Consider the following 18676-nt stretch of genomic DNA (forward strand, 5'->3'; position numbering starts at 1 on the left):
AACATGTCATAATCACCTATGAAAAAATGCAGTTCTGTTAGGATCAATAAGTGTATGTAATACAGTGAGCTTGATATTTAATTGTGGAACTTTCCTTACCACTTTCAAATAATGTGCAGGAATGTGAATCTCTGAAAATGCTTAAGTCATGCACAGATCCTGACCTTTTTGCTTTCACATTTGTGATTATGGAAGATTTGTCAACTGCCTTTTTTTTTATTTGATTTAATATTATTAATCTGGAATATTAAGAATCCCAATTGTAACTGGGCTGCACATTTACATTGTGAACCCCCTTTCTGTTCACATAATCCCCCTTTCTGTTCACATAATCCCCTTCATTGAGGCCTTGATGGCAGCCTATAGTCTATGGTACCAATCACGTTAGTGAAGCCTGAGTGACATACTGTAATCGGCATGGTCATGATTGTATGATCTTCATAAAAAATGATGATAGCCTAAAAAAAAATTTGCTTTAAAAAAAACTGCTTTACAACATTGGGTCTTAAGTGGCTTGGAAATGCCAAAAAAAAAAAAAAAAACTGTTTTTTAAACCTAAAAGCGCCAGGTAAACTCCAAATGACACGACAGACAGCCCTTTCCATCAACTTCTCCGCATCTCCAATAGTGTAAAGGAAAGAGCCACTCGCAAATAATCTTAGGGCAATGCAAACAGTTTGTGCTGTAGTTAAAGCCCGACTCCGACAAGTCGAAAATAAATGTGCGTTTCCAACAATTTAATAATGTAAACGACAATCTCACGAGTCACGAGAAAGAAAAAAAAAATCGCGCTGCGCTGGACTTCCCGCATCAGCTCCGCTTATGAAGCCGGGATCTAATCCTGTTTACATGAAATAAGCCTGCTCCCGAGCAGGTTTGAGCTTGCGCATGTGTTGCTATGACAGCAAGTCCAGGATGAGCTTCGAAGAACCAAACGATCCAAGATCATGCCAAATCGCCAACAATCAAATCCAGCTAACTGAGTTAGCGACGTACGAAGAACGAGCCCCTGGTATTAAAAGAACATGGCAGCAGCTGAAAATTAAATATAAAAACACAATTCAATCAGGTAAGGCATATCATGGGTGTAGGCTACCTGACTTTACAAACATTTGACATAACTAAATAGCATCCAGTGTCCAGCAGTGCAGCAGCATTGGCTGAGGGAATTCCAGGAGGGACTTCATCAGAACCAGTCACTCCCGGAGATCCAAGGGCCTTCATAAAATGTAAGAGGTTTACATACGTGTTATTTTTCATATAGGCTATTTTTGATATGTCCATTTATTTTATTTTGGGTTAGGTTTTTTGTTGGTCCCAACAGATTCTGATGGTAATATCTGTATTTTGGAGCCTCCTGTCCCAACAGAACCCCAGGCAGTTGTAAGTCGCCTACTCAATACACCAGCAATTATGACAAATAGTGTTCTCTTACGAGAGTCCTCTCGTACTGCGTTTTTGTAAAAACGCTACGGGAAAAGTCTCTTTTCACGAAATACTGAAGCAAAAAATTATCCTTAATTTTCATACATGTAAAGCGCGTTGCGGCAGTGCTTAGCTATGGCGAGACGGCTCGCTCGCTCATTGGCTGCTCTGCAGCAACTGCATAAGCCTATCGAGCGAGGCCTGAGGTGACGTCAGGCCAATGAGGACGCTTCGCGCCCTCCTAGCCATTTCCCGCCGAGATGGGTGTGGCTAGCCTCTATATAAGGAGCTCGAGAAGGCTGATTCACTTGATTTTCATCTCTTCAGCGAAGCTCACGCATCGCTGGATCACGAGGAAGCAAGCGTCGTTTGAGGCAAGCATTTCAGCGGGACGAGCCACTCGAAGCTGCTGGCAACGCCGCCTTCTACAGCCGTACCTGCTGCGCTTTCCGGCGCTATATATCCTTTATCACTCTGTTTGTGTGTGTGTGTGTGTGTTCGCCGCCGCGACACTCACCCCCTAAAAGAGCTGCGTCTTTTTAAAGATGCCTTCATGTGGCTCGTGCCGAGCCCCACTCGCCCAGGGAGACCAACACGTCATCTGCGTTTCCTGTTTGGGTGAGAACCATGCAGCACTCGCGCTCGCTGACGGCGGCTGCCCTCACTGCGACCTTTTGCCGATGGTGACTCTGCGGACTCGCCTGGCATCCTTCTCAGAGTCTGCACTCCCCGCCGCGCTGCCGCGCCGTAAGAAGCGCCGCTCGCAGCGGGCCCCGGAACCCGCTCCAGCTCGACCAAGCTCGCCGGTTTGCCCGCCTGCTTCACCGGCTTCTCCTGTTTCACTTCCTGATGCTCAGCGCCCGCAGTCTGCCGCCGCTTCATCAGAGGAAGTCATTTCTGAGGCCGCGTCGAGAGAGAAGGATTCCTGCTCTCTGCTAGCTTCAGGCAGCGAGGACTGGGCGAGCTCTGAGGACCTCGCGCCTCCTGCCCGCAAGCCCACTACGAGAGCCAACATAGAGAAGGAGCTCATGCGAGTACTCGCGCTGGCCGCGGCGAGCCTCGGCCTCGAGTGGTCTGCACCGGAACTCCCTTCTCGTACCCGGCTGGATGGTAGCTTCCTCCCTGGTGAGCGCACTTCTCCGGAATCTAAGCCCGCCCCCTTTCTTCCTGAGCTTCACGAAGAAGTGGCGAAGGCTTGGAATGCGCCCTACTCTGCGCGAACGCGCTCGTCTGTGTCGCCAGCATTTTCCTCCCTGGATAATGCGAAAGACCGAGGCTACCTTTCACTTCCGCCGGTGGAACAGGCGATAGCGACCCACCTTTGCCCGCCCTCTGCTGGACGGCGGACTAAACCGGTGTGGCCTTCTAAAGCCTGCCGCATGACGTCGACGCTGCTCGCGCGAATCTTCTCCGCCGCTGGGCAGGCTGCGTCAGCGCTACACACCATGGCTACACTGCAGATTTTCCAAGGTGATCTCCTCCGTAAGCTGGACGAGATGGGACCGGAGGCTATCTGCATCGCGGATCTGAGGAGCGCTTCGGATCTAACACTCCGCGCTACCAAGTCTGCTGCACAGGCCATGGGAAGATGTATGGCTTCCGCCACTGTTGCTGAGATGGCTTACGCTCACGGAAATGGCTGATTCCGAGCGCAACGCGTTTCTCGACGCCCCGCTGTCTTCCGCTGGCCTTTTCGGTTCTTCTCTCTCCGAGTTCGTGGAGAGATTTACCGAGGCCCAGAAAGCGTCCCAAGCCTTTAAGCACTTCCTGCCGAAGCGCTCCGGTTCTGCAGCGAATCGCGATAAACAGAATCCGCGAAGCTCTCAGCATCAGCCCCCGCCTTCCGCCACACCTTCTCAGCAGCGACAGCAGCGACAGCAGCACAGCTCTAGGTCCCGCTCTCGCTCTACCAGCCGACGCCCTGCTCAGCGCGGGCCTCGGCCGAGGGTTGTGGTGAAGCCGGAAGCCCCGAAGAAGTCCTAGCACTCCTAGGGAAGCGCAGGTGTGTGAGCCCCGCTGCGGCCGGTCTCTCACCCAAGCGCACCGCTGTTTCAGTCCCAAGACTTGCGACTGTTCCAGCGTTTTCTGCAAGACGCAAGCCTGCACAGTTGCCCGCTCGCCTGCACACAAAAGCCGTTTTCACGGCTACCCAGATATATCCCGAAAAGAGTGTATTTTCTGGTGTCCCGGCCACGGCCGTTGGTGCTATAAATGTAGTGTCGATGCCCACTCCTCAGTGCCCATCCCTACACACAAGCACAGCCCTACACTTAGGGCTCGCGCACATAAAATCGACTCAGGTCGATTGCGCTTCCAATATAGTGAAAGTGCCCACTCCCCAGTGCCCACACACACTATGTCTCACAGACCACAGGCTCTCTGTAAAAACGAAACCTGTGCGCGCTCGCTCTGCTCAGACAGGCAGCGCGGCCAAAGCAGTAAATGTACCCGCTTCCCGCCCACGTTTACTCGCAGACATGAGTCCCACGGGGCTCGCTCAGACCTCCCTCACTCAGTTAAGCACTGTAGTAAGGTCGAGGACGAGCGCTCTGCCCGCTGTATTAAGCGCGCCCCCCGCCTCGAATGCCACAGGCATAACGCCTATGTTATCGCACCTCGAAGCACCTCTGTCGCACGGCGAACAGAGCGCGCTTCGCATCCAGCCCTTAGCCAGCCATGCAGAAGCATGGGCAGCGCTTCCAGGGGTTTCGGACTGGGTGCTAGGCATTATAAAGAGAGGCTTCTCGCTACAGTTTTGTCGACGCCCTCCCCGCTTCACAGCGCGCGTCGAGACTACGGTGAATTTAGAAGTAGCACACCTACTTCGCGCCGAAATATCAAAACTGATATGCAAAGGGGCGATAGAGCATGTACCCCTGGCTCAAAGCGAAGGGGGGCTATACAGCAGATACTTTCTAGTCCCCAAAAAGGACGGTGGTATCAGACCCATACTGGATCTAAGACGGCTGAACAAAGCATTAGTGAAACGCAGTTTCAAAATGCTCACGACCAGGAAAATTCTCGCGCAGGTTCGCCGAGGAGACTGGTTCATGTCAATAGATCTGAAGGACGCGTATTTTCAAATACAGATAGCGTCACGTCACAGGCGATACTTGAGATTCGCCTTCGAGGGTCAGATATACCAGTATACAGTCCTTCCGTTCGGCTTGTCCCTGGCACCTCGTACATTTACGAAATGCATGGACGCGGCGCTCGCTCCTCTCAGACTCAGAGGCATGCGAGTGCTGAACTATTTGGACGACTGGCTGATCCTAGCTCAATCACGATCACAGCTCGTGGAGCACAAAACCATTTTACTCGACCACCTCGAGAATCTTGGTATCACGGTCAATTGGACGAAGAGTTCACTGAACCCCAGTCAAACGATTTCGTTTCTGGGTACCATTCTGGACTCACAGTCTATGACAGCGCGGCTGTCGCCACAGCGCGTGCTGCACATTCAGCGCGTGGCGAGATCTTTCCGCTGCGGCGCGTCTACCCCGCTCAAAACGTTTCAAAGGATGCTAGGTCTCATGGCCTCAGCATCAACGGTTCTCCAGCTGGGCTTGCTCCGCATGCGCCCTCTGCAGTTCTGGTTGAAAGCGCGAGTACCGCGCGGAGCGTGGGTGTCCGGCCGGTTGCGTCTCAAGGTCGATCAGAGCTGTGTCACAGCCCTGACACCTTGGTTGGCAGACGACTGGTACCGATCAGGTGTAAGCCTGGGGACTTCCTCGAGAGTGAGGATGGTGTCGACCGACGCATCCACCTCGGGATGGGGAGCGCTGCTCGAGGGCAGACCGTTCTTCGGCCTGTGGTCGAAACGAGAAAAGCTCCAACACATCAACTGCCTGGAAATGCTTGCAGTGCACAACGCGCTAACGCGCTTTTATCCCCACATCAAGGACCAACACGTCGTAGTCCGTTCGGACAACACGGCCGTGGTGTCCTATATAAATCGCCAGGGCGGTCTGAGATCCACATCCCTGTACAGGCTGGCGAAACGCCTCCTAATATGGGCTCAGCACAGTTTGCGCTCGCTGAGAGCAGTGCATGTGCCTGGGCTCCAGAATGTGGGCCCAGACAGACTGTCCAGGAACAACATTCCCCTGGGCGAATGGTCTCTACACCCACAAACAGCCCGGCTGTTGTGGGAGAGATTCGGCAGAGCGGAGGTGGACCTATTCGCGTCCCGCGAAAACGCTCATTGCCCCGTGTTCTTTTCCAAGAACGACAGCGCGCTGTCCCACGTGTGGCCGCGCTGCCCGCTTTATGCTTTTCCCCCCGTCTCCCTCCTGCCTCAGGTGTTAGAGCGGGTCAAGGAAACGAAATGCTCAATACTGCTTGTAGCACCGTTCTGGAAGAACCAAGCATGGTTCCCAGTCCTGATGCAGCTAGCAGACATCGCTCCATGGCCAGTGCCATTGAGGAGAGATCTCCTCTCGCAGGCCGGGGGCTCGATTTGGCATCTGCACCCGGAGCTGTGGTCGCTTCACGTGTGGGCGCTCAACGGTTATCCGTTAACCTCGCAGAGGGAGTGATAAACACCATCACTCAGGCCAGAGCGCCGTCGACTCGGCGGCTTTATGCCTCGAAGTGGTCGGTTTTCTCCGGCTGGTGTACAGCTCGGAGCATATCACCTCTCAATTGTGAGGTGACGGAGGTTCTCTCCTTCCTACAGGAGCTGTTGGATAAGGGCAGATCCCCTTCCACGCTCAAAGTTTATGTGGCGGCTATTACAGCGTTTTCCAGAACAACGCTGGGGCAGTCTCTAGGAAGGAACGATTTAGTCATCCGCTTCCTCAGGGGAGCTAGGAGGCTAAATCCTCCCAGACCTCCTTCAGTTCCTATGTGGGACCTTTCTACGGTTTTGGCGGCCATGAAAGGTGCCCCTTTCGAGCCTATCCAATCTATTAGCCTCAAGCATTTGTCTTTCAAAACAGTGTTTTTGATGGCTCTCGCTTCAGTGAAGCGCATAGGCGACCTGCACGCGCTCTCTGTGAGCCCAACGTGCTTAGAGTTTGGACCTAATGACTCTAAAGTCATACTCAAACCTAAGCATGGATATGTGCCAAAATCCCTCAACACACCATTTCGGGCTCAGGTCATCTCCCTGTCTGCCCTGCCGGGATCAAGTGAGGAAGGGGACTCAAGTTTTCTCTGCCCCATTAGGGCTTTAAGAGCTTACGTGTCCCGCTCTGCTGTCTTCAGACAGACTGAGCAGCTCTTTGTCTCGTTCAGTGGACGTTCCAAGGGAATGGCTGTTTCGAAACAGAGCCTATCCAGATGGATAGTTGACGCCATAGCGCTGGCTTATACTGCCAAGGGCCTCCAGTGCCCGTTGGGAGTTAGAGCGCACTCCACGAGGGGTGTTGCCTCCTCGTGGGCTTGGTCCAGCGGGATTTCCCTACAGGATATATGTACGGCGGCGGGCTGGGCCTCACCATCTACATTTATTAGGTTTTACAACCTAGAGGTTCCCGCCTTGCAGGCTAAGCTACTATCGGTGTAGCCGATTCAGCTGTCTAACTAGAACACTGAAATCGCATGCGCAATGCGCTGCCGACTGTCTTATGGGCAGAATTGTGTAAGACCCACATTTCCCGCATTTAGCTCAGGTTTCCCCACCCTGTCTATGCTATGTCATATTCGCGTCTGCTGACGCAACCTTATAAGGACAGAGGAATCCCCTCTTGTCTCTAGACTCTCTCTGTGAGGTCATGTTTTACGTCCGTGGACGTTGCAATATGGGGAATTATGTAATCAGACTCTTTGTGAGTCTATCTGGTGATTATGCACTGTACACCTGGTTTGCTCCAGTGATTGGTGTCTTTATCCCAGCACGCACGGCGCTTTACAAGGGGTTCCCGTAGCGTTTTTACAAAAACGCAGTACGAGAGGACTCTCGTAAGAGAACGTACTCGGTTACTAACGTAACCTCGGTTCTCTCTAGAAGAGGGAACGAGTACTGCGTTCTCTGCCGTGCGTACGGTTCACTCTGGTTCGCTTCGGCGATGAAAATCAAGTGAATCAGCCTTCTCGAGCTCCTTATATAGAGGCTAGCCACACCCATCTCGGCGGGAAATGGCTAGGAGGGCGCGAAGCGTCCTCATTGGCCTGACGTCACCTCAGGCCTCGCTCGATAGGCTTATGCAGTTGCTGCAGAGCAGCCAATGAGCGAGCGAGCCGTCTCGCCATAGCTAAGCACTGCCGCAACGCGCTTTACATGTATGAAAATTAAGGATAATTTTTTGCTTCAGTATTTCGTGAAAAGAGACTTTTCCCGTAGCGTTTTTACAAAAACGCAGTACTCGTTCCCTCTTCTAGAGAGAACCGAGGTTACGTTAGTAACCGAGTACGTTATAAAGTGTACTCGACCAAATGCTCATCTTCACAGGACGATGGAGATAAAGAGTTTCTGCTGCAACAGAGAGGCCTACAGAGGTAATGCTAATATTATGTGTCTACACATCAAACAATCTACACATTCTGATTATTTCACATTTTATGTGGAGTAGCCTATAGAATCTAAGTTTAAATCTAAGTATAAACAGGTATTCTTATCTCTCCCCGCGCCCCCAGAGTGTGGAAGAACAGCAGGAGGACGGTCCATCAACTTCTGGTGCACAGATCAACACAGTTCAGTGATTCTCAGTAAATGCCACAGTTTAATTCTGTAGAATTTGTTTAGAACTACATTATGTAACTAATCTACTATTATATTTTCAGTTGGCAGTTAAGGAGTTATATAGACTTCATCTTATTAAAAATAGAAAAAAAAACAGCAGTAAAAACAGCAATCAATAAATGTACTGAAAGAATGAATGAAGGTGTTTAAACACCGCTTCCTCTTTAAAAAAGGGGAGGAGACCGAAAGAAACTCTGGGTTTACCGAAGATAACCTGCTCCCGACCAGGTTAGGTTCACAGAGTAAGTTACCATGGTAACTGACTCTGAGTATAAGTTACCTCTCTTTCAGAAACGGGCTTGACTTACTCTGCTTTCCTCAAACCTTACACAGAGTTTGAACTGGTTAAAGATTTAAACAGGTTTACTATTAATAAAAATCATCTTATCTCTACAGAAGATCGCAACTCAACCTATAATAAGTTAGAAGCACATACCTTATGAGTGCGATCTCCAGGAACCAAATCAGATTTTAAACCAAACCAAGACAGACAACACACATGCTTGAAAGCTGAGGGCTCGTTCAGTCTATCGGGAGGAAATGTGCGTGCCGGTGATAGCTAAGCGCCTCTGTACTGAAATGCTGAAACCCGTACTAGCCGCGCTTTAATCAGTTTCACCCAAACCTCTCACTGTACACAAACAATCCTGCCTTTACAATACGAGTGGATACTTAGATAAAAAACACAATCATGGCTTTCACCTTCCAGAAGAGGAACAACCTCAACCCAATGCCAGCCGCAGGACTTCATACACCACCCTCAAAATAGGCTAACGTTAGCTACGACAACCCAGCCAACATCACCAAACATACCTGGATGGCGACTAAATGACGACACGGGAAGAAAGGGGCGGTGACTCGTGACGCCATACACTCTAGCCAGCCAGTTTATATACACTCTACTGCTTAGCACTGATAGGACGAAACTCAATGAGTAGACTGACCAACCACATGCAGGCAGGAAGAATTTCATTGGACCTGCCACATAAGGCTGTGTCTGAAGTCAGTTGTAGTTCTTGTGTTTCTCTTTTCTTCAGAAACCCACTTTAAGAAAGAAGAGGAACTGTTTTCTGAATGTGTGAGAATTCACACCTGTCCACCTAAACTGGGTTCAGAGATGATCACAGTTGTGTGTGGGTTAGACCAGTCCGGTCAAACTAACTGAGTTCTCACAGCCAGCGATGACATGCTTCTGAAAACACTAGAGCTCAAAGCCACAACACAAAGAGACTGTCACACAGGTGTAGAAACACACACAAAGATGAAGAAAGCCAATAGGTCTTATTTAATAAATCCAACAGGTAATCCAAACAGGAACAGACTATCATGCAACACACCCACTAAAGACGACACCGGACACTGACTGAACCAGAACTGAACACAAATACAGGTGATGATGATGGAGACTGATGAGTGTAAAGCTGAAAGTCATTAGTGTCCATGACAACAAAAGAGTGATTAAGGCAGACGATGATGAAACACAACGAGTCCAAACAAACCTGACTGTGACCGACACAAAAGACAACCATTACTGTGGACAGCAAGTTCGGTCCGACTACGGCATGTTTGGTGTCATTGTTCTCGGTGTGACTCAAGAAATCTATCAAGACCCTTTCATTACAAAAGGAAAAAATAAAAGATATCTTATACTTTTACAAGGAAGAAATATCATGAGTATCTTCAGAGCATGGTGCCGATGACACATACTGACTCTCATAATGACACACCAAGGTATTCATAAAACATAGCCAACACTGGCTCATTGGAAAAACGTTGCAAAACGCAAAATACGTACCAGTATGTACATATTACTGCAGTTTCTAAAAGAAATGAAGCCTAGAGGCAGTAAAACAGCAAGCACCTTCGATTGTGAATCGTTTTCACACACATTTCTGATAACTTATTAAGCTTGCTCAGTAGCTCAGCTGGAAGACCTTTGGTTCGAATCCTGTGAAAGACGAATCATGATATAAGAGCTCAAAGTTCATTAATAATCTTAAATACCATGGCTACGATTACATTTTAATGTTGCATTTGCTTTTGTTAACACTATCGGGTAGGTTTAGGGTATAGTGCAGGTGTAAGTTATTTTAAAGCGTGATGGTTAATCTTTTAGCGCCACTCACCGGACATTTCAACTCAGATCTGCGATGATACGGACAAACTAAGACGTAATAAAACGTTGCCATATTCACGTTCATCTGTTCCGGAAAAAAGACTAAACACACTTTTAGCGCCACTCGCTGGACATTTCACTTTGATACTGTTGTGAAACGTGCACAACGCAACGTATTCCGCGTCTTGCAAAAAATGTTGCCACAGGAACAGTTTTCACATGAGCCAGGGTTGCAACATCGCATTTTACAGCAAATTAAATTTAAAATAGCCTTTAAAGCATCTCTGAATCGCTTTAAACAGCTCTGTCTGTGTCACAGCACACAAAACCAGCTGACCGAGAATTATCCCCGTCAGAGCGGCTCGTGCCACTGCCAAATCCACCGGCCAAAGGGAAAATGACTGGCATTTGGTGTTTGTAGTGTTAATAAAGGAGTCTGGATCTGATCTATTTTCTCAGGGCTGGAGAGAGTAAAGCAGAACATTATAATCCATGTGTAGAAACTCTTCCTGAAGACATTTAATATCTGCTTTACAGACGCTCATGAAGTGTGTGCAAATACTTTGTTTCACCAAACTGGAGCTGACGTTAATCATTTCAAAATACCTTAAAAATTGAAACTTCTAAAAGAAAGAAGTGAGACAAACAGTAATTCTCTTGTGTGCAAAAGTAGCCAATAATCTGTTCAGAGCAGATGTGTGTTGAGACACATAGCTGTCAACCCTCCCGTTTTTTCCGGGTTTCTCACGTATTTTAGCTCTTTTCCCGCTGTCTTCCCGTTTTTGTAATTTCCCATAAAATATCCCGTATTTTTACGCTCTGATTGTGTTAACTCAGAACACGCAACTATCTGTGTCTGTGAAGTGGCTTGCACTTGGGTTGCTAGACCTCCGGTAAAGCAGGTGGCAGTATACAGACAGTAGCTTAGGCTACTATCGAAGAAGAAGAAGACAGTTGCAATGGCGGGCAGGTGGAAGAGGGAAAAAGTAGCGGGAAGTGAACTTCAAGGAGAGTAGAGTAGATGAGTGTGATGTGCGATGATGGATCAGGACGCCGACGGCCAAAATCACAGAATGTCTTTACTGTCTCTATCCATTTGTTCAACTGCCTCTTACACACATTCTTTCTGTCTCTCTTTCTCTCTCTCTCTGTTTCTTTCTCACTCTGTCTCCCAACATTAAGCTAAAACACGTTGTAGCAAATGAAAATGTGTAAGTAATGTTTACTTTGTTTATAAATAAAGCACTTTAAACATATCCATTGGTCTGTCATTCTTTAATATATATTGTGTAGTTATAAACTCTTTAGACTGTTAATGATTAGTGCTTTTTTTTTTAAAAAGTGCAGTATATGCACTTCTCAAACATTTCACACGCACTTAAAGCAACACTTCACTGTGACATCGTGTCACTAAACAGCAACTCTAGCAGAATTTCAACACTCATTTGATCAGATCAGAGGAAGTTACACAAACCACAAACCAGAGGAGGAGCTGATGATGTTTAAAGGAAGAGCTGTAAATAATGAAGAGAAAGACTGACAGAAACACAAAATGGCTGATAAGTGTGATCTGTGTCTGCTGGGACTGATCATTCTCTCTTCACTTCTCACAGGTAAAGAAATCTGTATTTTCTCTAAAGACATTTAGTGGAATTAGTCTGGAAAGAGTTCATTTGAACATGCTCAGTTTATTCTTGCACACATTCACGTTGTGATCTCAGAGTTGTGTATTGATACACACAGATCATACTGTATTATTCCTGATACTGGACATAGTGTCACTCAAACATCTGTTGATGAAGAATTATCTTCATATTAAGAGTGTGTCAGTGATTTGAACAGCTCTCTGATAAAGACTAATAGTTTATTCTGGAGAGTGTGTTGTTTGCTTTAAGTGAGGAAAAAACGAAGATATCAAACTTCTGCTTTTTATGCTGGTATGTTTTATGTTCTCATTTATTAATATATAACATAATGATCATTGAGATATACTGTGTTTCAGGTATCAGTGGAGTGGATGATCTTGTGTTCATCAGTTCTGGTGAAAATGTCTCTCTGTCCTGTAATAAAACTCTTTCTGACTGCAAATCAACTACATGGAACTATAACAGCTTCAGACATTCAGCACCAGTTGACCTGATTACTGAAGGGATAAAGAAGAAAGACACAGAGAGACATGAGAGACTGAGTCTGGAGTCTGACTGCTCTCTGAACATCAAGAACGTCACAGAAGAAGATTATGGATTATACATCTGCCAACAATATGTGAATGGACAGAAACAAGGAGTTGATGCACGTGTTTCACTGCATGTTCTTCATGGTAAGTTTATGATTATGTGCTCAATTTAAAATTCTCCCTTTAAACTCAAATGATGATTGAAGAGTCTGTGATTTGTGTTTTGTGTTCAGTTTCAGTGTCTCCATCATCTTCATCATTATCATCATCATCATCATCATCATCATCTTCATCCTCATCTTCATCCTCACAGACTGAGATCAGTCCAGGCCGCTCTGTGACTCTCTCCTGTCAGTTGTATTCATATACTGGATTATACTGTGATCGTTTGATTCATTCTGAGGGAACTGAGCTGTTGTGGGTGAATCAGGCTGGTGTTGATCTGAAGACAGACTCCAGATATCAGATATTATTATCATCAGATCTATATCACTGTATCATTATAAATCTAACTACAACACTCCTGAATGAAGATGACAACAGAGAGGGGAGATGTCAGCTTACTCACAGAAATCAAGTCAAGACCTCAGTCAGATACACTGTCAAGTATTCAGGTGAGAAAACAGTGTTAGAAGAGCCTCATAATGTCAGCAACACTAAGGTCTATCAGTATCACTGAACCAGAACAAACTGAGGGAACAAAAGCTTCTTTGACTCTCACAGAAGAGTAACTCAAAGCATTGCTTCAAACTAATGAACTGCAGTGAAGTAACAGTCCAAAACGTGATGCTGGAAATAATAAAGGAATTGAATCTTGACAGCAAAAATATTAACTTTTTATGTAATTTGATGATCAAAGTTAAAATATGAATGTCATATTGTACAGTATTAATCATCTGAACTAACATTCATCTTCACAGCTCAAGCTGATTCAACGACAGCAGTGAATCCAGTCCACATCACACACTCTCAGGATCCCTCAACTAGAAACACACACGTTTCTAAAGGTAGATCATCACTGTCTTTCTCACATCAGTGCTTTTCAGTGCATAATGCTAGAGTTATCTTCAGTGTTAACTCATCAAAATATGACAGTCATATTCTACAGTATGATTGTCACATTGAGTTGTTGTTTTAGTTTAATTTCATGGACTTTTATGGTGTGTCCCAATTAGCGTACTTATGCATATTCTATGACATGTTTAGTATAAACAGTGAGAGTAGTGTGTTCATATAACACTCCCAGAAAGCGTCACATGAAGACGATATGTTGAGCTCATCCATGCAGCGCATTCACTATAGATCCATGAAAAAACACCAAACAGACATAAAATACTGCTCATTCACTCACAAAAAAAGTATCAAAAAACATGCATGTAAAAGTAAACAAAACAATTATACAAAAAAAGAGAGAAACACAAAATAAGCCGTACACTCGTAATGCTCGGCAAAAAGTTTAATATATAAAACTTCAGTTTTTCATCAAGTCTGGGTGTCTTATGAACCCAATATAAAAATATAGCGATCGCGGGCCCAAGCCGGTGGCACCACCACCCTTGTGCCTTTAGTTACACTATGCTAAACTATTCTTTATCATAGGATGCTAAACTATGCATGCTAAATGCAAAACCGTTTGACATATTTAATATCCGTTCACACTTTAGCATCTTTAATGTATTTTCATCATGTTGAAAAAGTTTGGTGTGAATAAAATAAACCACTTAAGAGGAGTGGGTAAAAATTCAGAGGCTGATTTTGCAAAGAAATCCACATTCAAACCAAAATATCTGACTTCCTGTTGGTCGGAGCTAATGACTGTAAATTAGAAAGTTGTCCGGCTCGATGAGACCAATATATGTATTGATTTTTGTAACTGTGGGTAAAAGTAACCCCCCCCATTTTGTCAAAAGCATTTTGAAAGTGACACACGTCCTGCTGCCAGTTGGTGGCGCTATAACTTTGACTCACAGTAGTTACATCCATCTGATCGGCCTCTTACCACGAACACACTGCTGAAGTTTCATCAATATCAGTTAATGTGTGCAGAAGCAGAGACAATTTATATGAGACATGCCACTTCCTCAATCCTCATACAAATATATAAGGAAAACCCGTAACGGCAAAGATGGCGGTTGTATGCACATGTCCCGCCCCTCCCGCTGGAAAGCCAATCATCTGCTTTTAACAGTCAGCGGCTGACCACTAAGGAGCAAATGTACAGTGACGTGACATAACTGCCATATTCAACCTGTGCTTTCGCGCTGTGACTGGCGCTGAGCCAAAGACGGACGCGCTCAGCGCTTATCATAGGCTATATCACAACTGTTCAGTTTTTTTAACCACATAATGTTTATTTTAGGTTTCAGACATTTAAATACATATAATTGTTTAAGTGCTTGGCACAACACCGGCATTCTGGATAGAGACGTGAATGAAGTTGGTGTCGTGAACGTGAATCCTTGCGCATGCGTAGTAAAAGTATAAACTGGGGGAAAAGGCGTTTTAAACCTTATTTTGGGGCAAAGTCATCAAACTTTTTCAGCGATTTTTATCATATTTTACTGCTGTTTCTATACATGCAGTTTTTATGTCCCGGTGTCCAGTGAAAGTGCAGTTCTGACTCTCTGCCCATTCATTTAGATAGGAGCCTGGTCTTGTTAGTCCGAAATAGCTGCCCGGAGGCGTTGCCAAGATGGCGGCCGAGTGGCACGACTTGCCTAAAAGGACTTTGGCAGAAGTTATAACACTTCGTGTTTCTCTTTTCTCGCCATAAATTCGTGTCCTCGCCACGGCCAAAGCGTTCGAGATATCAAAAATCCGTCCGCAATTTAGCATCCTCAATGTCTTGACTTCATGCACACAGAGTTTGGTGGCGATTGGATTAATTCTCTAGGAGAAGTACATCAAATTCCACAGCATGCGTTTTTCAAACAACCCATAATAGCCGACTTCCTGTTGGGCTGGCGTAAAACTTGACCGAGGGAATGTCGTTCGGCCCGATGACATCTATATGTGTACCGAGTTTCATATTAATTCATGCAAGCGTGTTTGATATGTGGACCAAGTTTTCAGACCCCGTTCAAGGGGGCGCTGTTGAGCCCCCCTGCCACGCCCGTTTCTGAAACTTTTCACATGTCTAATGGCTAATAAGTGTGATGTGTCTGTCGAGTTTCATCCAATTTGAAGCATGCTAAGAGTCTCAAAAGCATCCGAAAAGAATATTAAAGTTTGATGCGTTGCCACGGCAACAGTATCTAAGATATCAATAATCCTTCCACAGGTCTATATCTGCCGTGTTAAAGTTTGAAGCAAATCGGGTAAAAATAAGAGAGTGATTTCAAAGCATTTTGAAAGTGACAAACTTCCTGCTGCCAGTTGGTGGCGCTATAACTTTTACTCACAATAGTCACATCCATGTGATCGGCCTCTTACAACGAACACACTGCGGAAGTTTCATCAAGATCAGTTAATGTACGCAGAAGTTATAACACACTTCCTGTGTCCCATTATTCGCCATAAATTCGTTTCCTCGCCACGGCCAAACCGTTCGAGATATCAAAAATCCGTTCGCAAGAATTCATCCTCAGTGTCTTGACTTCATTCACACCGAGTTTGGTGGCGATCGGATGAATTCCCTAGGAGGAGTATTTCACATTCCATTGTATGAGTTTTCCAAACAACGTATAATAACCGACTTCCTGTTGGGCCTTTGTAAAACTTAGAGCACGAAAGTTGTTCAGCCCAATGAGATATATATGTGTACTGAGTTTCATATTATTGCATGCAAGTGTGTTTGACCGAAGTTTTCGGACCCCATTCCAGGGACGCTGTCGAGCCCCCCTGCCAAGCCCGGGTACCAGCTTCAGTCCGGCCCTGATGGCCGCAGGTTCTGACGAGTGTGCAAAATTTCAAGAGTTTTTGAGCATATTAAGGGCCCCAAAAGTGGCAAAAAGGCAAAAAAAAAAAAAAAATCCTTACGAAAACAATAGGGCCTTCGCCCTTTCAGGGCTTGGGCCCTAATAAACAGATTTAAATATCTTATATCTTATCTTATATATATTTTACCTTAAAGAACGTCTCGGTTACGTATGTAACCCTCGTTCCCGAGTAGGGAACGAAGATGTTACGTCAGTGACGGCGAAATGGGAGTTTCGCTTAGAATCACCTTCGAGTATTACAAACCGAGCGAATGGCAGTGGAAATGCCATGGGTCTGCGGAATTTGCATGCGTAACTCCACCCTACCTTGTGGGTATATAAGGAAGTACGCCGCAACATGCAGATATGTTTCCTGCTGAGGAGCCGAGACTGAACTCCGGCATTTCCAGAGGTACAGCGGAAGTGGCAGGAAGACGTAACTTCTCCGTTCCCTACTCAGGGAACGAGGGTTACATACGTAACCAAGACGTTCCCTTTCATGGTCACTACGATTTACGTCAGAAATGGGGGTTCCAGTCTAATCACGCCACCTTCTCAGCTGTCTTCCAGTGCCCTGCGTAAGTCTGAGCTCCCTGTCGTGAGTCTGGCACGGACGAAGGAGTCCTACTTATCATAGGAATACCAAGGTACACTGGGAAGCATATCTCAGTGGAAATATGCAACACAATGCCCGCCCGAAGGGAGGTCTTAGAATACACATATGACCCGGAGGGACTGCATATGGAAAATCAAGTCTTTCAACCCGAGGGGTGGCAAGGTGGCTTGCCAAGGGAAAGACACATGCTCAAGGAGGCTTACAGTGGAAATACACATGTGGGGGTCACCCAACGGGGGAACCATGCACATGGAGGCACCTAGCCAACCGCGAAAGCTGCCGGAGGTAAAACTCTGGCGATGGCGTCAGCAGTGCTGAAGGAACTCAGGGTTTCTCAGGGAAACTCACCTGAGGAGAATATCGCACTGATCCAGTCCGTGGAGTGGAATGGCGAGCAAGCGAAGACACCTGAGCAGAATCTAGTACCGGCTAGTTGAAGCGAGTACATGAGAAGAAACTGGCTCCACTCGGAGATTATATAATCTCGCGAATGTGTTAGGGTGTCGCCCAGCCTGCAGCTCTACAGATGTCTGTTAGCGAGGCACCATGCGCTAGAGCCCAAGAGGAGGCCACACTCCGGATGGAGTGGGCTCTCACACCAAGGGGGCATGGTCGACCTTGCTGCTGGTATGCTAGAGCAATGGCGTCCACTATCCAGTGAGACAACCTTTTCTTGGAGAGAGCCTTCCCCTTCAGCTTCCCACCATAACAGACAAAGAGCTGGTCTGAGGTCCTGAAACACTGAGTTCTGTCTACGTAAGCACGGAGGGCGCGTACTGGACAGAGCAGTGCCAAGGCTGGGTCTGCCTCCTCCAAAGGCAGTGCTTGCAGGTTCACCACCTGGTCTCGAAGGGGAGTGGTGGGAACCTTGGGCATATATCCAGGCCGGGGTCTCAGGATCACGTGAGAGTTAGCTGGCCCGAAATTCCAGGCACGCTTCGTCAATGGAAAATGCCTGCAGGTCCCCTACCCTCTTAATGGAGGCCAATGCAACCAGGAGCGCTGTCTTCATTGACATGAACTTAAGCTCCACTGATTGCAGAGGCTCAAAGGGAGCACTCCGCAGGGCAGTTAAAACCACTGAGAGGTCCCAAGAGGGTACGAGAGAAGGGCGAGGAGGATTCAGTCTCCTCGCTCCCCTCAGGAACCTAATGATCAGGTCGTGCTTTCCCAGAGACTTACCCTCAACTGCAACATAATGTGCGGCAATGGCGGCAACATACACTTTCAGGGTGGAGGGAGACAGCCTTCTCTCCAACCCTTCTTGCAGGAAGGAAAGCACGACACTGATCGGGCATTTACTGGGGTCTTCTCGGCGAGAAGAGCACCAGGTGACGAAGAGGTTCCACTTCAACGCATAGGCATGTCTCGTGGACGATGCTCTAGCGGAAGTGATGGTAGCCAACCATCACTGGTGGTAGGGTACTCAAACCTGCCTCGTCCCGTCCAGGAGCCACACGTGGAGATTCAAAAGATCAGGATGAGGGTGCCATAGCGTGCCCCGTCTCTGAGAAAAGAGATCCTTCCTCAGAGGAATTGGCCAGGGAGGCGCTGTCACGTGGAGCATGAGTTCGGAGAACCAAGTCCGGGTGGGCCAATGAGGCGCAACCAGAAGGACCTGCTCCTCGTCCTCCCTGATCTTGCACAGGGTCTGTGCGAGAAGGCTCACTGGGGGAAATGCATCCTCGCGGAGGCCAGCTGTGCGCCACTGCATCCGAGCATGCCCTCGGTCAGGGAGTAA

General features: G+C 47.0%; 1 protein-coding gene across 1 annotated transcript in view; it reads left to right on the forward strand.

Annotated features, from left to right (window-relative positions):
• The window catches only part of LOC309501016 (uncharacterized protein), a 42842-nt gene that overhangs the window by 20058 nt on the left and 4108 nt on the right, over window positions 1-18676 (forward strand). Inside the window, exon 6 of the mRNA XM_082172891.1 lies at window positions 13323-13409. Coding sequence (XP_082029017.1) covers window positions 13323-13409 — 87 coding nt within the window. The remainder of the gene's footprint in view (window positions 1-13322; window positions 13410-18676) is intronic.

The sequence above is a fragment of the Leuciscus leuciscus genome, assembly GCF_965113295.1.
Source record: "Leuciscus leuciscus genome assembly, chromosome: 1".
In the NCBI taxonomy this organism is placed as follows: domain Eukaryota; kingdom Metazoa; phylum Chordata; class Actinopteri; order Cypriniformes; family Leuciscidae; genus Leuciscus; species Leuciscus leuciscus.